Consider the following 27,803-nt stretch of genomic DNA (forward strand, 5'->3'; position numbering starts at 1 on the left):
ATTTATAATAGCCAGAAGCTGGAAAGAACCCAGATGCCCCTCAACAGAAGAATGGATACAGAAAATGTGGTACATCTACACAATGGAGTACTACTCAGCTATTAAAAAGAATGAATTTATGAAATTCCTAGCCAAATGGATGGACCTGGAGGGCATCATCCTGAGTGAGGTAACCCAATCACAAAGGAACTCTCACAATATGTACTCACTGAGAAGTGGATATTAGCCCAGAAACTTAGATATAAGATATAATTTGCTAAAAACATTAAACTCAAGAGAACGAAGACCAAAGTGTGGACACTTTGCCCCTTCTTAGAATAGGAAACAAAACACCCATGGAAGGAGTTACAGAGACAAAATTTGGAAGTGTGACGAAAGGATGGACCATCTAGTGATTGCCATATCCAGAGATCCATCCCTTGATCAGCTTCCAAACGCTGACACCATTGCATACACTAGCAAGATTTTGCTGAAAGGACCCAGATATAGCTGTCTCTTGTGAGACTATGCCAGGGCCTAGCAAACACAGAAGTGGATGCTCACAGTCAGCTATTGAATGGACCACAGGGCCCCCAATGGAGGAACTAGAGAAAGCACCCAAGGAACTAAAGGGAACTGCAACCCTATAGGTGGAACAACAATATGAACTAAGCAGTACCCCGGAGCTCTTGTCTCTAGCTGCATATGTATCAAAAGATGGCCTAGTCGGCCATCACTGCAAAGAGAGGCCCATTAGACTTGCAAACTTTATATGCCCCAGTACAGGGGAATGCCAGGGCCAAAAAGGGGGAGTGGGTGGGTAGGGGAGTGGGGGGGTTATGGGGGACTTTTGGTATAGCATTGGAAATGTAAATGAGCTAAATACCTAATAAAAATGGGGAAAAAAAGAAGAAGAGCAACCCATAGAGATGCAATATATTAAATTAAGAGTAAGACTATGTTTAATGCTACTTCATAACAATGTTAAACAACAAATTGTACATCTCACTTTGTAGAGTTTGGAGAAATAGGATATGTACACATGTTGATAAGCCATACTGTTGATAGATACCCAGAATTTCAATAGGTTTCTGCCTTAAATTCTGAAAATACTGACTCTGAGATTGAACATTTATTAGACATGGTGGTTATCTTGAAAATGCCTTTGCAGATTGAAGTTGATGATACTTCAACATATGTATCCATTAGAATATAATAATTTTTGAGACATTATGGAATAAAACCTGTTATAGATAATTCTTAGAATCCTACAGGTCAAGCAATTATAAAAGCTCTAACAGGGCTTTAAAGGAAATGATCATAGAACAAAAGGGGAATATGAGATCTCCGAGGAAATAGATCAAAAATAGTTTATGGAGTTTAAGGTTTTACATGTCAATGAAACAGATAACAAATCTGCCGAGAGACATTGGATTATGGGAAAAACTGCTGAAATAAATCAGCATATTTATATTGAGGATGTCCTAATCTCAGAACTGAAGGAAGGAAATGTGTTATTCTGGGAATGAGATTTTTGCCTTTGTTTCAACAAGATAAGAAAACCTATGAGTTTGATAAAAATCAAATTTGACAGGGGGAGGCCCCTTAAACATCTTGGCTGCAAACAGAAATAAATCATGAAGACCAACAAAACAGGGAACTTGTACTGCTGATCCCTCTATGTGGGAACAGCTGTGAAACCGGCTGAGACATAAAAACGTCTGCAGTGAGAACTTCAGCTATATACAGCCAATAAATCTTGTTTGATACAAAATTCTCTGTACTTATGCCATCCTTTTAAATGGCATAGATAGATATTTATATTACAGTTTGATATTACAGTCCAAATTAACTTATAAATAAAGATAGATGCCTTACCTGTTCTAACAGAGAGCAAGAATAATCTTTAACTGATTGGGCACATTGCATATTCCATACATATATTAATGCAGAAATGTATATCACTTGTGAAAGTTTATACGTTTACACACACCAATGAAGTTTAAATGGCCCTGACAAGAGTCACCCTTGGGGAAGCTGAGAAGAAAGCTGAAATGCTGAGACAAAGTTTCTTTGGACCTACAAAAAGGAAAAATGATGCCCCTAATTAAAAGAAAGCAATTTTTAGAGTGACACACCCATTCACAAGAGTTGGGGTAAATGATTTCTCGTTATTAAATACATGATTGATATTTGTTATCATTTAGCAGAGGATGGCCTTATCTGGCATCAATGGGAGGGGAGGCCCTTGGACCTGTGAAGGCTTGATGCCCCAGTGTAGGGGAATGCTAAGGTGGTGAAGAGGGAGTGGGTGGGTGGGTAGAGGAGCACCCTCATAGAAGCAGGGTAAAGGGGGAAGGAATAGGTGATTTGCAGAGTAGAAACTGAGAAAGGGGATAACATTTGAAATGTAAATAAATGAAATAACCAATTAATCATTCAATCAATCAATCAATCAATCAATAAAAATACAAGGGGTTGGTTGTAAGTTGTTATAGTCTTGGGCAGGGAGGAAACAAAGTAAGGGAGATTAGATTCAGAGGTTTCTTTTTCTCTTTCCTTTTTTTTTTTTTCTACAATACCTTCTATCCTATCTAGTGTTAGGAAAAAAAGAGGAGGAGAAGGGATGAGAGGAAAAAAGAGCAAATATAAGATTAATATAGGAATAATAGGAATAAAGGGCAGAGTAGTGAATCTACTCTTAAACTACAGAGCTACCACTAACCAAAAATCTTACATTGGTATAGATTTTTATATACTGACACAGTTAAGGTTATATTTTATGTATGTGTATTGGTATCAATTCTTTTATAAGATATTAAACCTATAAAATTCATTTTAAAGTGAAAAAACATTCTAGTCCTTGGTAGCCACTATTACAAACTGTTTAGAATAATTAAGAAATGCAAGTTAGCAGTTAGAAAATCAAATTTGTGGTCATGTTAGATTCTAGTCAATTACAGTAAGATGTTTTCACAATAATAGCTAAAATATTAATAGCTAAAAGCAAGCAACATTTACCTATTCAGGTATGCTATATATAGATTGTCTTCAGAAACTACAGAGATCCACAGAAAATGTCATTTAAGGATGCTTTAGTAACCAAAGGCTTTTTTGACAATGAGACAGGTCTACTCCTGGTAGCACCCTGATTCTACCTCAAAGATGATGATGGGCATCAAAGAATCTCCTTATGGATTTTGTTTCATGTGTGGCAAGCTAGCCACTGGGCAAGAAACTGCCCTTGCTTCAACTGCTGACAGTATGCTGTCTGAACTGGACAAATGAGATGCAGGAAAGTCAACTACTGAGCTTTACCAAGATAGGGTAAGAAGTCCTTCATATATCCTGCTTCACAGAAAAGTCTGTCAGATATTCTGGGTCATAAGCCCAAAGATGATGCTCCAAAAACAGAGAAATTTGGGCGGATTATCCAGGCAGCCAGCTTTCTCTGTCATTTCCATAGGTTTGGAAGCTGCTTGTCTGCACTTCTGGAATACTCAGGTAACATGTATACTCAGGTTTCTGATGGGGTGAAAGACTACATAGTCATAGTCTCACAATTAATCTTAAATTGTTTAGGGTTTTAGAAAAAAAACTTAAGGACAAGAAGGTATTTTCAGGTTGGTAACTCAAGTTATGAGAGAAATTGATTTAGGTACAGAAATCTTAACTTACCGTAATAGGATCGATATTAGAATACTTTCTCCAAGGTTGTCAAATACATATGGACTGGACATTATAAATGTAATATTACCTGATAGTTTTCACTGTTGTTATTGTTTGTAGTTTACTATTGAAAGAGAAAGAGCCTTTTATTAGACTAAAGGGGGGAAATGTAGAGAGAATCTCTTAGGTACTGTATGGAAGCATCACCAGTCAATAAAAAGCTGATTGACTAATGAGCTAAGGAGGAAATAGGAGATGGGAGTTCTGGTAAAAAGAGGAATTCTGGGATAGAGTCAAGCACAGGAGGAGATTCTCCCAGGACTCTGAGAAGACAAATGCATGAAACTGAGAAGAGTTAACTAGCTATGTACCATTCATAGAATAGAATAAGGAGGTTAATTAAGTTACAAGATAGTGGAAGATCATGTTCAAGTTCATAGCCTAAGCATTTAATCATACACAATTAACTCTCAGAGTCATTATTTCTGGAACTGGGGCATAGGTGTGAAAGCCTACAGTTATACAACACTTGTCTTGTGTTCCAAATTAACAGGATTTTCAAAAGCCATAAAACCTCCTTCTCCATATGGAATCCACATACTTTGGAGCTACAAGATACATTGCTTTGATCCTTTAATTGATTAGATGAGGAAACCCATCCATATATTGCTACAGTCCTCAGAGAATGAGAATCCAAGGCCACTAGATTATATATTTGTGTTAGTCATAATGTCTCCAATCCTCAGCCAGGAGGTGGAGCTGATCTTCAGTCTGCTGTGCATCTTCCCTACAGAGGAAAGCTTGCCTACAGGGTATGCTCTGACTCCCAGGACTCAGGTGTGATCACCATTTTCTAACAGGGTCTCTCTGAGGCCGGTCTGCCCAGGAGAGCACACTGGCTGCAGAAGCAACAGAGCTTCTTGGACAAGGTCCCTTCGGGAATTCATCCTCAGCCAGGAGGTGGAGCTGATCTTCAGCCCTCTATGCATCTTCCCCACCAGAGGAGAGCTTGCCTACAGGGAGTGCTCTGACTCCCTGGACTCAGGAGAGAGCTGGTCTCCCAGGAGTGTTGACAGAGGCTAACAGACACACAGGAGGAACAAGCTCCAGCCAGAGACAGCTAGAACATTAACACTAATATTAATTTTTTTCAATTTTTTATTAGATATTTTCTTCATTTACATTTCAAATGCTATCCTGAAAGTCCCCTATACCCTTCCCACCCTGCTCCCCTACCTACCCACTCCCACTTTGTGGCCCTGGCATTCCCCTGTACTGGGACCTATAAAGTTTGCAAGACCAACACCAGAGATTACCAGATGGTGAAAGGCAAGCATAAGAATCTTACCAACAGAAATCAAGACCACTTGGCATCATCAAAACCCAGTACTCCCACCAGAGTGAGTCCTGGATACTCCAACACACCCGAAAAGCAAGATTTGGATTTAAAATCATATCTCATGATGCTGGTAGAGGATTTTAAAAAGAAAATTAATAACTCCCTTAAAGAAAGACAGGAGAATACAGGTAAACAGGTAGAAGTCTTTAAAGAGAAAACACAAAAAACTCTCAAAGAATTACAGGAAAACACAACCAAATAGGTGAAGAAGTTGGACAAAACAATCCAAGATCTAAAATCAGAAGTAAAAACAATAAAGAAAACCCAAAGGGATACACAACTCTGGAGATAGAAATCCTAGGAAAGAAACCAGGAACCATAGATACAAGTATCACCAACAGAATACAAGAGATGGAAGAGAGAATCTCAGGTGCAGAAGATACCATAGAAAACATGGACACAACAATCAAAGAAAATGCAAAACACAAAAAGATCCTAACTCAAAACATCCAGGAAATCTAGGACACAATGAGAAGACCAAACCTGCGGATAATAGGAGTAGATGAGAATGAAGACTTTCAACTTAAAGGACCAGTAAATATCTTCAACAAAAATATGAAAGAAAATCCCCCTAACCTAAAGAAAGAGATGCCCATGAACATACAAGAAGCCTACAGAACTCAAATAGACTGGATCAGAAAAGAAATTCCTCTTGACACATAATAATCAGAAAAACAAATGCACTAAGATAGAATATTAAAAGCAGTAAGGGAAAAAGATCAAGTAACGTATAAAGGCAGACCTATTAGAATTACACCAGACTTCTCAACAGAGACTATGAAAGCCAGAAGATCCTACAGACCCTAAGAGAAAACAAATGCCAGCCCAGGCTACTATATCAAGCAAGACGCTCAATTACCATAGATGGAGAAACCAAAGTATTCCACGACAAAACCAAATTCACACATTATCTTTCTAAAAATCCAGTCCTTCAAAGGATAATAACAGAAAAAAAAAAAAAAAAACCAATACAAGGACAGAAACCACATCCTAGAAAAAGCAAGAAAGTAATCCTTCAACAAACCTAAAAGAAGACAGCCATAGAACAAAATGCCAACTCTAACTACAAAAATAATAGGAAGCAACAATTACTTTTCCTTAATATCACTTAATATCAATTTACTCAACTCCCCAATAAAAAGACATAGATTAACAGACTGGCTACACAAACAGGACCCACCATTCTGCTGCTTACAGGAAACCCATCTCGGGGAAAAAGACAGACACTACCTCAGAAGGAAAGGCTGGAAAACAATTTTCCAAGCAAATGGTCTGAAGAAACAAGCTAGAGTAGCCATTCTAATATCTAATAAAATCGACTTACAATCCAAAGTCATCAAAAAAGACAAGGAGGGGCACTTCATACTCATCAAAGGTTAAATCTTCCAGGAGGAACTCTCAATTCTGAATATCTATGCTCCAAATACAAGGGCAGCCACATTCATTAAAAAAACTTTAGTAAAGCACAAAGCACACATCGCACCTCACACAATAATAGTGGGAGACTTCAACACACCACTTTCATCAATGTACAGATCGTGGAAACAGAAACTAAACAGGGACACAGTGAAACTAACAGAAGTTATGAAACAAATGGATCTAGCAGATCTCTACAGAACATTTTATCCTAAAACAAAAGGATGTACCTTCTTCTCAGCACCTCATGGTACCTTCTCCAAAACTGACCATATAGTTAGTCACAAAAGAGGCCTCAACAGATAGAAAAATACTGAAATTGTCCCATGCATCCTATCAGATCACCATGGACTAAAGCTGATCTTCAATAACAACATAAATAATAGAAAGCCAACATTCACATGGAAACTGAACAACACTCTTCTCAATGATACCTTGGTCAAGGAAGGAATACAGAAAGAAATTAAAGACTTTTTAGAGTTTAATGAAAATGAAGCCACAACATACCCAAACTTATGGGGACACAATCAAAGCATTTCTAAGAGGAAAACACATAGCTCTGAGTGCCTCCAAAAAGAAACTAGAGAGAGCACACACTAGCAGCTTGACAACACACCTAAAAGCTCTAGAACAAAAGGAAGCAAATTCACCCAAGAGGAGTAGACAGCAGGAAATAACCAAACTCAAGGGGCAAAAATCAACCAAGTGGAAACAAGAAGAACTATTTAAAGAATCAACCAAACAAGGAGCTGGTTCTTTGAGAAAATCAACAAGATAGACAAACTCTTAGCCAAACTCAAGAGGCACAGGGACAGCATCCTAATTAACAAAATCAGAAATGAAAAGGGAGACATAACAACAGATCCTGAAGAAATCCAAAACACCATCAGATTCTTCTACAAAAGGCTATACTCAACAAAACTGGAAAACCTGGATGAAATGGACAAATTTCTAGACAGATACCAGGTACCAAAGTTGAATCAGGATCAAGTTGACCATCTAAACAGTCCCATATCCCCTAAAGAAATAGAAGCAGTTATTAATAGTCTCCCAGCCAAAAAAAGCCCAGGACCAAATGGGTTTAGTGCAGAGTTCTATCAGACCTTCAAAGAAGATCTAATTTTAGTTCTGCACAAACTATTCCACAAAATAGAAGTAGAAGGTACTCTACCCACCTCATTCTATGAAGCCACAATTACTCTGATAACTAAACCACAGAAAGATCCAACAAAGATAGAGAACTTCAGACCAATTTCCCTTATGAATATCGATGCAAGAATACTCAATAAAATTCTCGCTAACCTAATCCAAGAACACATCAAAACAATCATCCATCCTGACCAAATAGGTTTCATCCCAGGGATGCAGGGATCGTTCAATATACGGAAATCCATCAACATAATCCATTATATAAACAAACTCAAAGACAAAAACCACATGATCATCTCGTTAGATGCTGAGAAAGCATTTGACAAAATCCAACACCCATTCATGATAAAAGTCTTGGAAAGATCAGGAATTCAAGGCCATACCAAAACATGATAAAAAGCAATCTACAGCAAACCAGTAGCCAACATCAAAGTAAATGGCGAGAAGCTGGAAGCAATCCCACTAAAATCAGGGACTAGACAAGGCTGCCCACTTTCTCCCTACCTATTCAACATTGTACTTGAAGTCCTAGCCAGAGCAATTAAAAAACAAAAGGAGATCAGGGGGATACAAATTGGAAAGGAAGAAGTCAAAATATCACTTTTTGCAGATGATATGACAGTATATATAAATGAACCTAAAAATTCTAGCACAGAATTCCTAAACCTGATGAACAGCTTCAATGAAGTAGCTGGATATAAAATTAACTCAAACAAGTCAATGGTCTTTCTGTACACAAAGGATAAATGGCTGAGAAAGAAATTAGGAAAACAACACCCTTCTCTATAGTCACAAATAATATAAAATACCTTGGCGTGACTCTAACTAAGGAAGTAAAAGATCTGTATGATAAGAACTTCAAGTCTCTGAAGAAAGAATTTATAGAAGATCTCAGAAGATGGAAAGATCTCCCATGCTCATGGATTGGCAGGATCAATATAGTAAAAATGGCTATCTTGCCAAAAGCAGTCTACAGATTCAATGCAATCCCCATCAAAATTCCAACTCAATTCTTCAACGAATTAGAAAGGGCAATCTGCAAATTCATCTGGAATAACAAAAAGCCTAGAATAGCAAAAACTCTTCTCAAGGATAAAAGAACCTCTGGTGGAATCACCATGCCTGACCTAAAGCTGTACTACAGAGCAATTGTGATAAAAACTGCATGGTACTGGTATAGTGACAGACAAGTAGACCAATGGAATAGAATTGAAGACCCAGAAATGAACCCACACACCTATGGTCACTTGATCTTTGACAAGGGAGCAAAAACCATCCAATGGAAAAAAAAGACAGCATTTTCAACAAATGGTGCTGGCACAACTGGTGGTTATCATGTAGAAGAATGCGAATTGATCCATTCTTAACTTCTTGTACCAAAGTCAAATCTAAGTTGATCAAGGAACTCTACATAAAACTAGAGACAGTGAAAGTTATAGAGGAGAAAGTGGGAATAAGCCTCGAAGATAAGGGCACAGGGGGAAAATTCCTGAATAGAACGGCAATGGCTTGTGCTGAAAGATCGAGAATCCACAAATGTGACCTCATAAAATTGCAAAGCTTCTGCAAGGCAAAAAGACACTGTCAATAAGACAAAAAGGCCACCAACAGATTGGGACAGGATCTTTACCTATCCTAAATCAGATAGGGGACTAATATCCAATATATATAAAGAACTTAAGAAGGTGGACTCCAGAAAATCAAGTAACCCCATTAAAAAATGGGGCTCAGAGCTAAACAAAGAATTCTCACCTGAGGAATACCGAATGGCTGAGAAGCACCTGAAAAAATGTTCAGCATCCTTAATCATCAGGGAAATGCAAATAAAAACAACCCTGAGATTCCATCTCACACCAGTCAGAATGGCTAAGATCAAAAATTCAGGTGACAGCAGATGCTGGCGAGGATGTGGAGAAAGAGGAACACTCCTCCATTGTTGGTGGGAGTGCAGGCTTGTACAACCACTCTGGAAATCAGTCTGGTGGTTCCTGTGAGAAGTGGGTGTGGCCGTGGTCCCAAGATGGTGCCCAGGACTGCTGCCAAGTCTTATGACTAGCACCTGACTTCCTCATATTTCTCAAGATAGCCATGTACCTTGAGCTGCATTGCGCAGATGCACCAGGATGTAAGATCAGATGATGTGACGAATGTTGTCCTAAGCCAATGAACTGTGCCTAAGTGGACTGGGGTGATGGAGTGTGGCCTAGAGGGGAGAAAGGGGAATGGCAGAGAGAGTTCGGGGCATTTTTTTTCTTTTTCCTGCACATTGTTAAGTTTCTGATTAAATTGCCTTGAGAAGGACATGGGTTTTGTCGCTTCTTTTCCGCTGGTCAGAGACGGTAGTGACAGTTCCTTAGAAAATTGGACATAGGACTACCAGAAGATCCAGCAATACCTCTCCTGGGCATATATCCAGAAGATGCTCCAACCAGTTAGAAGGACACATGCTCCACTATGTTCATAGCAGCCTTTCTTATAATAGCCAGAAGCTGGAAAGAACCCAGATGCCCCTTAACAGAGGAATGGATACAGAAAATGTGGTACATTTACATAACGGAGTACTACTCAGCTATTAAAAAGAATGAATTTATGAAATTCCTAGCCAAATGGATGGACCTGGAGGGCATCATCCTGAGTGAGGTAACCCAATCACAAAAGAACTCACACGATATGTACTCACTGATAAGTGGATATTAGCCCAGAAACTTAGAATACGCAAGATATAAGATGCAGTTTGCAAAACACATGAAACTCAAGAATGAAGACCAAAGTGTGGACACTTTGCCCCTTCCTAGAAATGGGAACAAAACACCCATGGAAGGAGTTACAGAAACAAAGTTTGCAGCTGAGACGAAAGGATTGACCATCTAGAGACTACCATACCCGGGGATCCATCCAATAATCAGCCTCCAAATGCTGACACCATTGCATATACTAGCAAGATTTTGCTGAAAGGATCCTGATATAGCTCTCTCTTGTGAGGCTATTCTTGGGCCTAGAAAACACAAAAGTGAATGCTCACAGTCAGCTATTGGATGGATCACAGGGCCCCCAGTGGAGGAGCTAAAGAAAGTACCCAAGGAGCTAAAGGGGTCTGCAACCCCTTTAGCTTAGTGGAACAACAATATGAACTAACCAGTACCCCCAGAGCTCGTTTCTCTAGCTGCATATGTATCAAAAGATGGCCTATTTGGCCATCAGTTGAAAGAGAGGCCCATTTTTCTTGTAAACTTTATATGCCTCAGTACAGGGGAACGCCAGGGCCAAGAAGTGGGAGTGGGTGGGTAGGGGAGTCGGGGGGGGAGGGCATGGGGTACTTTTGGGATAGCATTGGAAATGTAAATGAAGAAAATACCTAATAAATATATATATTTTTTTTTAAAAGGAGGAAAACTATGTCCTAGAAAAAAACAAAAAAGCAATCATTCAACAAATCTAAAAGAAGATAGCTACATGAACAGAATCCCCCATCAAAATTTCAACTCAATTCTTCACAGAGTTAGAAAGAGCAATTTGCAAATTCATCTGGAATAACAAAAAAACTAGGATAGCAAAAACTATTTTCAACAATAAAAGAACCTCTGGTGGAATCACTAGCCCTAACTTCAAGCTGTACTACAGAGCAATTGTGATAAAAACTGCATGGTACTGGTATCGCAACAGAAAGATAGATCAATGGAATAGAATTAAAACCCAGAAATGAACTCACACACCTGTGGTCACTTGATCTTTCACAAAGGAGCCAAAACCATCCAGTGGAGAAAAGATAGCATTTTCAACGAATTGTGCTGGCTCAACTGGCATTTATTGTGTAGAATTGGCTATTTCTCAGAAAATTGAAAATGGGAGTGGGTGGGTTGGGGAGCAGGCCATGGGGAGGGTATAGGGGACTTTCAGAATAGCATTTGAAATATAAATGAAGAAAATATCTAATAAAAATTTTTGTTTTAAAAAAGAAACTAATCTAATAAATTTGTTAAATAATTAAAAAAACAAACAAAAACAGAAAATTGGACATAGTAATACCGGAAGATGCAGCAATACCTCTCCTGAGCATATACCCAGAAGATGTTCCAACTTGTAATAAGGACACAGGTTCCACTATATTCATAGCAGCCTTATTTATAATAGACAGAAGCTGGAAAGAACCCAGATGTCCCTCAACAGAGTATGGATACAGAAAATGTGGTACATTTACACAATGGAATACTACTCAGCTATTAAAAACAATGAATTCATGAAATTCTTAAGCAAATGGATAGATCTGGAGGATATCATCCTGAGTGAAGTAACCCAATCACAAAAGTACACACATGATATGCACTCACTAATAAGTGGATATTAGCTCAGAAACTCAGAATGCCCAGGATACAATTCGCAAAACACATGAAACTCAAGAAGAAGGAAGATCAAAGTGTGAATACTTTGCTCCTTCTTAGAATGGGGAACAAAATACCCATGGAGGAAGTTACAGAGACAAAGTTTGGAGCTGAGACAGAAGGAAGGACCATCCAGATACTGCCCCACCCGGGGACCCATCTCATAAACAACCACCAAACCCAGACACTATTGCATATGCCAGCAAGATTTTGCTGACAGCACCCTGATATAGCTGTCTCCTGTGAGGTTATGCCAGTGCCTGGCAAATACAGAAGAGGATGCTCTGTTATCTATTGGATGGAGCACAGGGTCCCCAATGAAGGAGCTAGAGGAAATACCCAAGGTGCTGAAGGGGTCTGCAGCCCTATACGAGGAACAACAATATGGACTAACCAGTACCCCCCAGAGCTCCCTGGGACTATAGTACCAATCAAAGAAAACACATGGTGGGACTCATGTTTCTCACTGCATATGTAACAGAGGATGGCCTAGTTGCCAATCAATGGGAAGAGAGGCCCTTGGTCTTGTGAAGATTCTATGCCCCAGTTTAGAGGAATGCCAGGGCCAGGAAGGAGGAGTGGGTGGATTGGGGAGCAGAGGGAGGGGAGAAGGGATAGGTGATTTTTGGAGAGGAAACTAGGGAAGTGGATAGTATTTCAAATGTAAATGAAGAAAATATCTAATAAAAAATAAATATAAAATAATAATAATAATAATAATAACATGTCTCCAAGCTTCCTTCTCTAACAAGTAATTTTGGCCACCACACACATGACATAACACTTGGACAGATGTGCAGATGAAGGTTACTGAAATGCTGTTTTTATCTTATGCTATGCATGCTCAGTTAAATTATCAAGTATCTCTTGGTAACCAGCACGTCTAAGGTGAAACATTTATTTGAATTATGTAGATATCACTTGAAATTTGACCTATCAATGATAAAATTTGGACTATGCTTCCAGAATAGACTCCCCTTTGGATGAATCTTTCTCCTTTGCATTCCTCTCAGACATTCTCCATATATAATTGCCAACTTTTGTCATCCTTCCTTCCCAGGATGTTCCCACCACTGTGCATTTCCACTGCTACACATAATCCCTGCACAAGACGATGACTTTATGGATTTTTAGCACCTTTCCTCTTCAGGTTCAATTAATCCAGCACACACTGCCAAAGAATCCTAAAACAGCATATACATCGACTTGTAGTTACCCACACAGTAGACTTAGTTCATTCGTCTTAGTCTATTCTTTGACAGGTTTATATAATTTTGCACCAATTATTTATAACGTCTCCTCCTCCCAGATCTACAAATCCCCCTTGTTGCTTTACTCCTTGCTCCATCTGTGCTGTTCTCTGATCCTAACTTCGCTGCTTCCTTAGTCATGTATCTGAATTCTACCTATTTTAAGAAAAGGTATATAGAACACTTTACAGGACAGACATTGTGCAATGATTTTGCCATCCACATTGAAACGTCTGCATGATTGATCTCTGACCCTCAGGTAACATTATCTTTTAGAACTAGAGCCTTTTACATCTTTAATTTTTTCTACATTTTTATTAGATATTTTCTTCATTTACATTTCAAATGCTATCCCAAAAGTCCCCTATACCCTCCCCCCACCCTGCTTCCCGACCCACTCACTCCCACTTCTTGGCCCTGGCATTCCCATGTACTGGGGCATATAAAGTTTGCTAGACCAAGGGGCCTCTCTTCCCAATGATGGCCAACTAGGCCATCTTCTGCTACATATTCAGCTAGAGACACGAGTTCTGGGGGTACTGGTTAGTTCATATTGTTGTTCTACCTATAGGGTAGCAAACCCCCTTCAGCTCTTGGGTACTTTCTCTAGCTCCTATATTGGGGGCCCTGTGTTCCATCCTATAGATGACTGTGAGCATCCACTTCTGAATTTGCCAGGAACTGGCAAAGCCTCACAGGAGACAGCTATATCAGGGTCCCTTCAGCAAAATCTTGCTGGCATATGGAGTAGTGTCTGCATTTGGTGGTTGATTACGTGATGGACCCCCAGGTGCTTTTACATCTTTAGAGTTTAAACTAAAACCTAAACCACTGTAAGCTTCGTTACATATAGCACCAGGACCTTCCAGCTTAAAGTACGTTCTCAAATATTTGTGGAGTGAATAAAAATAAGTTCTAAAATCCGAGATGTATATTCATAATGTTGACTCTTTCAAAACAGTGCTGACTGCACTAGCATTTGGTATGCTCAGAAGTCAACTACCCCATCCAGGAACCATTAGCATATTCAAGGATAGGTCTGATTTCCTGCTATTTTTTTTCTAGCTACTAAGAATGTTCATTTTTACTCTCAAAATTACCTTTCTTTAATAACATTCTTTATGGTTGTTCTGCTTTAGGATATTTTGGACTTGTAAGGGAAGAAATGGAAACAAACAAGCAACCTCAAAAACAGAGTCAGCCATTTACTGAGCTAACTGGCCTGCTTTCTAGTAGGTTTCCATCCTGCTCCCCAAATATCTCTGCTGAGTAGGAATGTGTGGGCCTAGAGGCCATGGGCTTCGTGCAGACAGCAATGCCTTTAACTTTCTTGGGGAAGATTCAAAGTTTTCAGTAATGAATATCTTTGAATGAATGAACTAAAGTTGACTACAATTTCAGACCTTTTACAAGAAACAAATCAAAGATTCCAATGGAATTTTGCTTCTATGTCACCAGTTTAAGAACTAAAGGGAGAAGTCTCTAGAAGGGAAAAGGGATTCGGAGTTCTCTGAAGTGGGGGAGATTGAAGAACAGTGTGTGGATTCATTTATACTGTTATTATCTTCTGCTATCTTGTGACTAAAGTAATATTGAACATGCGTTATCATTTCAATTTTCTGAACAATAAATACTATTACTTTCATGGCCATTTAAAATTTAAAGTCCGGTGTCTTCTGATCTTCTCTCTGTCTAATATACATTAAATTGACTAACCACTGCACAAATGTATTAAGACACACATTCATTTCACAGCTGACTAGTTGAAATGATCAGCTTCATAAAAGAATGTCAGTGGTATCTTAACAGTAATAACTTTTTATAGCAAAGTTAGATTTTATTCTATAAGTAATGAGTAAAATTATTAAATGTAATATTATATTATATTATATTATGTCTCATTCCTGGCAGGTTGTCATTAAAAGGAATTAAGGTTAAAAAGTTTCATTTATTTTCGTAAAGTAGAACATTTTCACTCATTATGCTGAGACCTCCTCATACTAATCTCTTCCGAGGATAGTTTTAATTACATTACATCATTCAATACAGGGCTGAAATTTCATGCTCCAAGCCAATCCTTGCCTAAACTCTTCAACTTTAAAGGAATCTGGGGAAATGTTAAGTTCAACTAACAAAACTATTCAGAATGAAACCCTCATATGAATATTTTTTGGGCAAAGGATCACTCAAGAATTTGGAAAGAACTTTACAAGAATATTTAAGTTACTTGATCAAATATGGCCCAAGTTTTACTAGAAACTAGACGTGATTAATTCTGTTACTGTTTCAAAGATTCTTGCTGAAATAGCAATTAAACTGAAAAGCCGTACTTCTGAGGGCTAACAACTCAGTTAATTACAATGTTTTGAGAAAACCAAATTGAGTAAATTGTCATGTGACACTTTTCATCCATTACTTCCAACTTGTCATCTCACTAGGCTAGAAGGCAAGCAACAGTACATTCACCTCAACAGAAGCCATTTCAATTTGAAATTTTGAGGTTTGTTTGATTTTTCTTTTTCTGTTTTATGTCAGGAATAAACTCATTTTTTTCATTCAATGTCTCTCTCTCTTTCTCTTTGATGCAAACCCTGTTTGAAGCAGAATGTTTGGTGCACCATAATAGCAGCCAGACACTAGCATTATCAAATGAGTTTTCCAATCGTGATGAAGTACTTATGAAAAAGGCAGCACTCTCAAAGGTTAGTTCCTGAATGGATAATTAAATAATTGAGTTTTTAATAAAAAGAAAAAGAGGCTTCTAGGCAAACAAGAATATTAGCAAATACAGAATATTAGCCCATTTATGTGGAAAAGCAGCATAAAATTAGAGGCTATTTGAGAGCAATTGTTTACCATCTTAATCAATGTTCTACTGCTGTAAAGAGATACCATGACCACAGCAACTCTTATAAAGAAGAATATTTAATTGGGGCGGGCTTACTTTCCATGGTTTAGTGCACTGCCATTATGATGAGAGGCATGACAGCAGTACATACTGCTGAGAAGTAGCTTAAGAGTTCTATATTTGGACTGGCAGGCAGCAGGAAGAGAAACACGGGGCCTGGCTTGAGCATTTGAAACTCCAACGGCCACCCAAGTGACCCACTTCCTCCAACAAGGCCATATCTAATCCCATGAGTCTATACCTCCTAATCTCTGTCACATAGTGCCAGTCCCTAATGACAAAGTATTCAAATATATAAACCTATGTGGGCCATTACTACACAAACCACCACATTCACTAACTCTATGGTGGTAATGTCATTAGTATCACCAGGTATTCTGCACACACTTATACACTGTAAACAAACAGTGAGGCACTAATAGTCCATGTTCCAGTTAACCATCTGGCAAGGTGCAGTTAAATGTCACTTTGATTTTTCAAATTTAATCTTAAATACCCTAAAATGTTGTGCATAAAGATTAATTCGTTCATAATAAAGATGATAAACATATACTTTTTCACTGTTGAATACTACTAATAGCATGAGTTTACTTTTTTGCATTTATTTATTTATTTATTTATTTATTTATTTATTTATTTGCTGTGACAGTTACTGAGACCACACACTAAGCAAGAGCTCTTACTCTGACATATATCACCCATCCACTTCCTAATTTTTAATAGGATTAAAATCAATGGTTGTTTCATAACAAAGCAAACAATTTTCTTTTCCACTTTTCTCAAAATTTCTGACATTCCCATGCCTTTTATTGATCAACTTTTCTAGCTATCTAGCTACGTAATGCTTGGCATGGTGATGCACTGAGCAGGCTGAAGCAGGAAGATAGCAGGAACTTCATGATCAACCTGAACTATATGGCAAGTATAAGATCTGCTAGAGCTACACACTAAGGTCTTGTCTCAAACAAACAAACATCAACAGCACCACCACCAGTCATTCTAGATTTTGAGGGATTTTCCCATTTTGCTCTAAAAACATCTCTCCATATTTGCCTTGGTACCTTGTAATAAGAATTCTGTTTTGGTCCATTGTCATTTCTTTGTGATTTTTTTCTCATTCATAATTAGTTCTTCTCATCTTTCTCTGGCTATGTATAATTTTACCAAAATATGATTGTGTGTGGACTTGTAGTTTTTCATTTGACTAGTCACTCAGTAAGTACACTATGTCTTCTTTGCTATTTGAATATTTTCTGCCATCAGCCAGAATCAAAGTCTCCAGCATACTTTTTAATCATAATATTTTTAACCCATACTCTATTCTTATGCTACTCTGTTTTTTGTTTCTATAGTATTTTACAGTACCCTAAGGCATACATACACTGGAGAAAGTGGATTCTAACAGCCCTTCTAACATTTTCATGGAAACTTTATAAATATCAAATCTTTATTCTCCCACTAATGCTTTCCTCTTCAGGTTTTTTTGATATTGAACATTAACCTTATTTGTGTTAGGATCCTATACAATTATCTAATTCACTTGCCATAAACACCCATGGCTCTAGGTCTGCAGAGGAAAATCCTTCTTTAAATAGCTAGGGGTATTCCTTTGTAATAGAGTGACTGTTCAGGATATGTGAATACCCAGACCACTCTGTGTGACATCATCCCCAGGTCAGGTGGTTCTGGACCTTATAAGAAGTATAATCTAGCTGAGCCACCATCCAGGAAGCAACCAAAAAACGTGTGTGTTTGTTTCTCTGCTCTTCACTACACATGTGATATGGAAAGCTACTGAACTTCCTGCCTTGATGTCCCCCTAAGCGATGGACTGCATCCTGAGGTATAAGACAAATAAGCCCCATATTTCCTATGTTAATTGTTTTCAGAGCATTTGAGCAAGAGACATGAAAGTATAACAGTGTGGTAAGAACAGCCCAGGTGGCACCTGCGCACTGCACAGTTGTGCTCTAAGCTGCAAAACGTGCTTCGCTATCTGACTCTGGCTCTGACTTTTCTCTCCTGTTTCTTTTTTACTGAGCCCTGCCTTTGACCACCCCATTACAAGATAGGAAGTATGGCCACAGAGTCAAGCCTCTGATATATTAATCTTAGGTTTCTATCATTCAGAAGTCTTAGAACTTCTGTTCTCCAAGTCCAGGCCTGTGGAGTAGCTTTGTTTTTGTTGTTTGTTTCTTCTTTGTTTGCTTTTCAGTAGCCCACGATGAACTAGTACAACAGCTTCAAAATTAAGGTCAAGCTTTATATTCAGTAGCCGGAATATCTACTTCTTTCTAACTGCATCTCCCATGACTTAACTTGTGTGTTCACAGTTCTGAATGAACTAATTATTTGTACAGTTTTACCTGTGGTCTGGAAGTTGCCCACTGGTCCATCTCTAATGCTTCCCTATTCATCTTGTCCATCTTAAGCTGAGTTTAATCTTATTATTGTATTAACTTTCCATGTCCCACGCACAAACACTATATATACTAGGCCTCCAAAATTGGAAGAAGAAATTTAATTACAACATCATCTCCTCCTAGAACCCATGCACTATCCCTTGACTTATTACAAGAATGGAACCATCCTGTTTTGCCTAATAATGCCATTCCATTATTAAGCACCTACTATGCTAAGCAATATCAGCATAGTCTATTGAACCCCTGGCCACAGCCCCATGATACAGGAGCTATTATTATTGCCTTTGAACAAATGAGGAAGCATATCCTTAAAGGGGAAATTTTGAGGCTCATCATCAAATCTATATTGTGATTCTCTGGTGTTCCTGGGAATATGTGATTTCTTTCCAGACTAGGATTCTACATTGTCAACAGCTGATGGAAATTTTATGTATATATGTGTGTGTGTGTGTGTGTGTGTGTGTGTGTGTGTGTGTGTGTATACATATACAAACACCCACACACATGGATATGGAATACTGTGGGGAAAACTGAATTTGAGAAAGTAAATAAATGGCTCTTCAACATGATTGTCTTAGAGTCAATTAAATAAATGAGGACTGGCTAGGTTAGACTAGCTATTTCATCATTTCGGGTTGAGTACAAGGAATAACGCACATGAGTTTCTCCCCCTGGTCTCCAGTTGGAAACTTTGAGAACTTGGCAAAGTTACCTAACTTGTTTGAACTTAGAATTTCTCATCAGTGTCCTGGGTTGTTTTAGATATTAACTATGGTATTCCAGGTGACAGTACAGAGTTGGCTATGGTTATTTTTATTAGCTGGCAATTTCTCCAAAAAATGTCTTGAAATGAAACTAACAGTTCATCGGATGATTTTGCAAAGGAATCTTTCCAAGTGAAAAATGAATAAGGCAAGTTGTCCCAGGTGTAGTGAACATGGCCAGAGAGAAGCAGGCTGTTTGGGCAACTTTTTCTAAGTAATTTGGCATGCTCTACTCTCTATAGTTCTTTTGACTGAAGTCATCCATTCCAGACTAGACTGTGAGCATTTCCAATAGGTTACACATTTGACCAGATATTACTCCTATCTCAGGCAACAGGCACATTTCTATCCTCATTTTTCAAGTATTGATCTCTTTTTTCTCTTGATATTTAATATCAGAGCTTTGGGCCTTAGACAGTGAACATCAAGTAAATAAATAATTTCAAAATTTGCTAAATTCCCTGAAGATTAAAACTTTCTAGTACAAACACTGAATTAGCTAGACAAACTGCAGTGGATGTTACCAATTCATAGATTTTTGTAGGAATTTTTGTAGGCATTTACGGTCATTGGAGCACAATAAAAATGTAAATGAGGTGAGGATACTGTCTCTGATTAACCATTTCCTTTGTTTTTCCTAATCACAAGTGGATATGCCTGCTGCAAGTGGAATTTGTTCACAGATGGACCGAAAGGGAAAACCTTACCCAATTTTCTCCAAGTTACTCACCCCAAAGGGCTTTTGAACCTTATAGAAAAGGTTGGAACAACAAGATGAACTAACCAGTACCCCCAGAGCTCATGTCTCTAGCTGCATATGTAGCAGAAGATGGCCTAGTCAGCCATCACTGGGAAGAGAGGCCCCTTGGTCTTGCAAACTTTATATGCCTCAGTACAGGGGAAAGTCAGGGCCAAGAAGTGGGAGTGGGTGGGTAGGGGAGCAGGGTGGAGGGAAGGTATACGGAACTTTCGGGATAGCATTTGAAATGTAAATAAAGAAAATATCTAATAAAAAAGAAAGAAAAAGAAAATTTCATGATGGCCACAGAATGGATATCTTAGAAACAACATATGTAAGGAAGGAGATCTTGCTGTATTGTCTTTACACACAAGCCCAGAGAATGACGATTCCCACTTCGTGTGTGTCTTCTAATCCCAATTAATACAGTTAACATAACTCCTACAGGCACAGCCAGAGGCTAAACAGTTCCTCACTGGTGTGTCCTGAAGCTTGCCTTCTGGGTAATCCCAGGTCCAAGTTGACCACTAACACTAAAAACAGCAATAGGAATAGAGTAAAACAGGATACGCCACAATCCAGCAAAAAGACAAAAAAAAAACAAAAACAAAAACAAAAGCCAAAAAACAAAAACAAAAAAATATTGGTCTTGCCAAGTAACTTGACATTGGAGACCCTGGCTTCCAGAGCCACAAGACAATAAGATTCTGTTGTTTAAATTACTCAGTGGTCACATAAGTGTCAACAAACTAAAAACGTACACTACTCTTTTCTCTTATAATAAGACATGATTTATACTTCCATGTGTGTTCATTTGTTTTTGTGTTTTGCTTCCTTCACCAGATGACCATCTACAGAACAGCAGGGAATGCATCTGCCATCTCTTTAACATTATCATCAAGTATTATACTCTGTTGTCCCAGGAATGACTGACTGCTTCCCCAAGCCAGACAAGAAGTTGTAGTGTCAAATGTCAGGTGTGTTGGAACAGCTATCAACAAGCTGAGGTTCTCCAAGCACTCCTGGTCCACACTCTTCTTGGGACATGTGACCTATACGTGCTTTAATGTTTTTAAGTGGCTGAAAAAAAGAAATACATTTCTCAACCTGAGAACATTATACAAAATTGAAAGGTAAGGTTCACACTCATTTGAATATTGCCTACAGATGCCTTACTGCTACAAAACAGTTAACACTGTTGTGATAAAGACTACACTGCCTAAATCAAATGTTATTTGGTCATTTGAAGTGAAAGAAATCTTCTAAGCATTTATGTAAAATTTATGTCACATGCTATGTGAACTGCCCAGTGAGAACTGCTCCAGGTGACATGGTCCAGGAATGTAGTCCTTTGAGAATTTTAAGTGCTTTTTTTTAACACTCCCAGAAAACATGACAAGAGTTATGTGGCCACTTCCAAAACACAAGAAAATCAAGAAGGAAGACCAACTCATGGATACTTCATTCCTCCCTAGAATAGGGAATAAAATATCCATGGAAGGAGTTGCAGAGACAAAGTTTGGAGTTAAGATGAAAGGATGGACCATCCAGAGACTGCCCCACCCGGGGGTCCATCCCATAATCAGCCACCAAACGCAGACACTATTGCATACGCCAGCAAGATTTTGCTGAAAGGACCCTGATATAGCTGTCTCCTGTGAGGCTTTGCCAGTACCTGGCAAACACAGAAGTGGGTGCTCACAGTCATCTATAGGATAGAACACAGGGTCCCAACGTAAGAGCTAGAAAAGTATCCAAGAGCTGAAGGGGTCTGCAACCCTATAGGTGGAACAACAATATGAACTAACCAGTACCCCCAGAGCTCATATCTCTAGCTGCATATGTAGCAGAAGATGGCCTAGTTGGCCATCATTGGGAAGAAAGGCCCCTTGGTCTAGCAAACTTTATATGCCCCAGTACAGGGGAAAGCCAAGGCCAAGAAGTGGGAGTGAGAGGGTAGGGGAGCAGGGTGTGGGGGAGGATATAGGGGACTTTTGGGATAGCATTTGAAATGTAAATAAAGAAAATATCTAATTAAAAAAGAGTCAAAAAAGAGTTGTGTGGCCTCAGCTTCTTCAAAAAACAGAATTGTTCTTGGAATGTGTCTTCATGCCCGTCCACGGTACAGCAGATAGGAATGAGTTTACTTCAGATAATTCCTTATTGCTTGTTGTTATTCAATTAAGCTATCCTTTACATGTTTCTATGGAAAAACATGTTTTGCCACACACAGATTGTCCTTGTGATTGTACACAGCTTGGATTCATGAGAACTTTAGTCATGTGACCTTTCTTAACACGCCAAGTGTAAATCATCTGATGCTCTGAATGCTATTGCAGGAGACTTTAGTCTGCCTACTTATTTGTCAGCTCCATTCTCTCAAGTCCCACTGCCTCTAGAGCAGTGACCGTTAGCCATGATAAGCTTTTTTACATTTCTACTGAAACTCAAATTGAAGTAGGGAATTTTTAACCCATGCATATTATGTGCCGAATAACAAAAGGTCTGTGCTGCCATGCCCCGTGTTCATGGAATTTTGATGGAGTGCACGTATTGTGATAAAGACCTTAAATTCAAATAGAACAAGGAATAATGATTATAACACAGTTTTCTGAATGTGTTTATCATAAATCCTATCAACGAATCTATCCTTGGATACAAATATCATTTGTAAGGACAAACAGAGTAGCCCTTATATTCATTTTCACACACACAAAAAAAACAGTTTACCTTCGATGGAGCCACAAAGTAAACGCACTCCAGCCACTCAGTTAAAAAAGGTTTCCTGCATATTGAACACTTTTTTGCTTTGGAGAGTTTGTCCTTGACCTCTGGGTAACTCTCTATGACATTCATAATCAAAGGGTCGTTTTCTTCTAACAGAGAGAGGACAAATCTTGCTGCTATTTCCTAAATTTAAAAAAGAAAATAGTTTGTCAAATTAATTCAAATACTATATATTACATTGATCCCTATTTTATTAGTTCAAAATCATGTTTAATTCTTTATTATTTATTAATCTAGGATTCTACAGCACTGTACAATGACTTATACATGACTTGCATGTGGCTGCCATGGCAAAAAAAAAAATAATGTCTTTCACATATACTAGAAAAGTGGTACCTTCTACCATATTTATGCCTCTTAAATATAAAACTCTAAGTTATAATAAATTTACATTATCTGGTTAATAAAATTAGATGTCATTTTACTTAATTTTTTTTAACTCTCAGTACAATAAGCAGGGGCCACCCAGACATTCAAACTGGACTCAAAAATATTCAATCACATTTACTAGGCTACAAATTCTTCCTATCTAAACTATAGCTCAGAACCCAGTCAAATCTTCATCACTCAAGGAGCATTAGAATTAGAGTCTGTGAGTTAATCCCTACTGTAAATCTTTGTTAAGCTTCACCATGCTGATTTACAGAAAATTTGACTAATTCCAATGATGACACTAACTAATAAAAACGTAATGAAGACAAAGAAGTTGCCTTCCATGCTATCAACATCATCAACTCAAGTACAAGCATAAGCTGTAGAAACTTAAGTCTCCACTGTCCTAGCAACGGAAACAGGCATTTGCCTCACTGCACAACAGTGCCGCAATCCAGAATGTCAGCATGGCAAAAACAATGCTTGTGTTTATGAAGCAATGTGTGTTTATATAGCATGGAAGTCCTGTATAAATATTACACAGACTCTGCTTGAAATTTAAACAGTATATGAGGCCAACATATTTGGGACATATTTTCCTGCCCAAAATGAAGGGTTTTCTAATAGTCCAAATCAGACTCTGTAAGTCACTACTGGGAATCTATACGTATCAATATGTATAAAAATATCTCCCTAATTCATGCTAATTGAACTCTTTAAAAATTTCAAGAACATAGAATTCCTACATATTTCTGTAGGCCTGCCCCTTGCTATGCCCATGCTTCCCAGACAACAAGCATCTTGGAAGCCCACCATCACAGAGCAAAGCATCCTGGGCATGTGTAGAACCTTCTGAGTGGGGAAATGGGCACGGTAAACAGACAGAAAAAATCTGAAAGCACTAATACTATCATGAATTCTACCAGCAGAGGCTTCCTGCCACCTTTTCTCTGTTTCTGAGGAGCAGTTTGTAATTCAAGTTAAAATGCTTGTTTTAGAGGTATGCTATTAGCTAATTAGACAAATTGGGTGGTTAGTTCTAATATACAGAAAACTCATAGACAAGGACTCATTTTTCAAATATAAACAGAAGAATTTTATGGAACACACAGATCCATAAGTCATACGATTGCTTTTACCATTTATGACTCTGGACTCAAACGTTGATTTCAATTCACACTCGACAAATAATATGTCAGTCATTAATTATATTCTCCTTGAAGCCAAGATATTACTTTGGAAGAATAATATATGTCATTGAAAACTAAAGTTTTTACTTGGAAATGTGAGTAAACACAAAGGAAGATACTATTGGTATAACCAATAAAATCTTTTAGAACACTTCTTAGAGATACATTTTGTAAATTTTTCTAAAAATACACCATGTAGTTATTATATCATTGCAGTGGCATTTTAAATCTAAGAAATCTTTTTACAGATAAACACATTGTTCATTTTGAATCACTTATAGGCTATTTTGTTAGAATATCTTATGTAGGTCATATGATATTCCAATTTCTAATCACTATAAACTGAAAGTACATTCAGGTCCATTCTTAAATTGTCTTACATATGATCATTTGAATTATATTATACAACAACAAATTATATCTATATAAGTATAAAAATTGTAAAAAAAAGAATGTGGAAATGACTATGGAATGAGTGCTACTGATTGAGCAGGAAGCAGGTACACAGAGTCATAAGCAAGCGCTCGGGGGCCATCATGTGCAGAGTTCCACACACTGCTTCAATAGGTACTGACTGCTCAGTCTTGATTGGACACAGTTTTAGTTCATCCAGTTCCAAGTATCTCACGCGTAAAATAAGAGATTTTCTAATACTATGACAGAGTTCATACAGTAAGATAATACTAGCAAGTCGTTTGGTCTACATCTGCAGATGCAGTGAGGTACTGGCATCAAATTCTAGTGAATACATTTCTTTTTATTGGCTCAATCCTTTGTATATATATTTCTTTTTTTATTTATTTTTTATTAGGTATTTTCTTCATTTACATTTCCAATGCTATCCCAAAAGTCCCCCATACCCTCTCCCCCACTCCCCTACCCACCCACTCCCACTTCTCGGCCCTGGCGTCCCCTGGACTGAGGCAGATATTTCTGAGGTGAGGACAGTTCTGTTGGTACGGCTAGCGCTCTATCACTGAGCTTTATCCCCAGCCCTTGCTTTACTTTTAATTTTCGACAGACTAAGTCGTTCAAACCACCTTGGAAGTCATTCCATACCTCAGACAGACCTTGGACACATGTAGCTAGGATTGCAGATCTAAACAATTAGGTTTATCCTTTAGAAATTCTCTACTAAGGCAAAGACAGTTTCAAAGCCCTATGGCCCATTGAAACCCAAAGGAGTTTAACTGCTAACCAGCAATGTTAACCAAATGTCTAACTGCTAACCAGCAATGTTAACCAAATGTCTACTAGTAATGAACTAGAAATATGTGGTGAGTTTGAGTCACCATTCTGGGAAAAATTCATAGAAGTACTTTTAAAACCACCTAAATCATTTATATAAGTTAAACTAGTCATTTATATTATATAGATATCTATCCATGTGTACATTTATTGATAATATACACATAGAATTAACTTTATGTTCCACATTAAAACTTAGGAAATTAAAAGAAAGAAATGCTGTTCTATTAGTCTTAGAGTCTTCTGAAATAAAGCTACCACATCAGATTAAATATTCAGCCTGCCTCCTTCACAATCAAGAAACGTTTTCTACCCCCAAGAACCTTCTGCATCTTCTCTCTTGGTAACACTGCAGTGTGAGGTCTAAAAGGCAACTGTAGAAGGTTAAGCATCAACACCCAAGCCCCAAAACTATCTTTGTGACTGTGAACAAGTTAGTTAGACTTTCTGGGTCTTAGTTTCTTTATCTATAAAAGGGTACAATGAAGATACCTACCTCTTGATGGTTACAAACAACTACCTTGTTCATAAGCACAGTACCTGTCCATAGAAACCTTACAATAAGAAGCTAGAATCATTACTCTGATATGCTTGATGCAGGAAGAAAAAAAAAAAAACAAGCTGAGGAGGCTTAAATGTAATGTGACAATTTTAAATTATTTTAATCAATTTGAATTTTAAGTAAAAATTTTCTATACAAGAGAAGGAAATAATGACATTTAAGAGAATAATCTCCAGAAAGTAATTTGAAAAGAGCTGATCTTCAAAGAAACCAGTTCTTTCCCCCTACAATTTATTCATAGGGATAATATGGACACAAGAGAAGTTTCCTATGGATATTGTCAGTTTAGCCTCTGTTGCAGGATGTTTGACCACACTGTGAACCTCAAGATTGTGTTTCTTACTAGCAAGGCTTCATTTGTAAAGTCAAAAAATTTAGATCATATTAATGACCTAAACATCTAACAATGAGAAAATAGTTAAAATATTATGCTAGAACAGAATAGCATATATTCACTTAAAAAGATATGATGCTTTTAATCTGATAAAAAGACATTCACCAAAAAAGGGACTAAAAACACGAGTCTCTAAGTAGCATATGAAATATTAATTCATCTTAAAATATATTCTAAATACACAAGAGAGTCACAGAGGATGTAATAATGCCTCGCTAACTAGATTTCTCAGTTTTTACCCACTGACATTGTCTGGCTTTTACTTATTCCTATACATGCATCTATATTGCATTCATGATAAGAATACAACCATAAAAGCAGTAAAACTAATTTCTATCTGAAGCAATCTTGTATGTTCTGGTAAATGAAAATTCATGATAGAGACTCTCAGTCAACAGTGGGAGGACCTGTGTTCTTTATCTTGGCTGAGAGCAGAGGAGTCCCGCATCTGCTTCCTTAGTCCTTCCTTTGGTATTGTTAACTAGCTCTGCCAAAATGGACATGGTGAAATCCAGATAACAAGGGTGCTCTCATCAGGAAAGACAACAAGTGAAATGTAGCCAAGGCAATGAAGACCCCACTAGCAAAAAACAAAAACAACAAAAACAAAACAAAACAAAACCTCAAAAACTTAGAATGCTAAAGTAAAAATAAATTCCTATTTTCTTTTCATCCAACAAAACTTTTCCACTTCTCTGCATTGTTGAGTCAGTCTGGAAATCTCACAGGTTACTCTGAATTCTGTGAGCAACTAAAAAGTAATTACATGGAGAATCTGCATTCTTAATGAACCAGTGTCACATTTACAGAGTTATCCATAATGTTACATTTTAAGCCAAGAGTTCAGTATGAAGGTGCATGCTTATGAGCTAAACTTTCACCCGTAGAGTCCAGAGGTCTTTAGGTTGTACAGCAAAAAATGGCCTCTTCAGGAAGAGCGGGTTTCCCTCACAGTAGAACTCTGTCAGCCTCAGATTCTGAAACTGGTAAAAGAAAAGATCGTTTGCAAACCGACAGTAGACGTTACTTCCTAAGGTTCATTATAATTTAGGTTGTACATTCTACACTAGTATTTTATGATTAGGAGACATTCTATTTGATAGAAACATTAAGAGTTTTATCATATTGAATAGCCAAGGAAACATGTTTACAGTCACAGAAAGAGTCAATAACAA

At 37.8% G+C, this 27,803-nt stretch overlaps 1 protein-coding gene across 4 annotated transcripts in view; it reads right to left on the reverse strand.

Moving 5' to 3' along the window:
• Lrrc69 (leucine rich repeat containing 69) overlaps positions 1-27,803 on the reverse strand; it is a 184,758-nt gene that overhangs the window by 57,459 nt on the left and 99,496 nt on the right. For all 4 annotated transcript variants that reach the window (XM_030253831.1, XM_006538295.4, XM_030253832.1 and 1 more), the window contains 2 exons: positions 27,510-27,611; positions 22,806-22,985 (listed from right to left, as the gene is read on the reverse strand). In XM_030253831.1, coding sequence (XP_030109691.1) covers positions 22,806-22,985; positions 27,510-27,611 — 282 coding nt within the window. The remainder of the gene's footprint in view (positions 1-22,805; positions 22,986-27,509; positions 27,612-27,803) is intronic.

This window comes from Mus musculus, chromosome 4 (genome assembly GCF_000001635.26).
Source record: "Mus musculus strain C57BL/6J chromosome 4, GRCm38.p6 C57BL/6J".
Taxonomy (NCBI): Eukaryota; Metazoa; Chordata; class Mammalia; order Rodentia; family Muridae; genus Mus; species Mus musculus.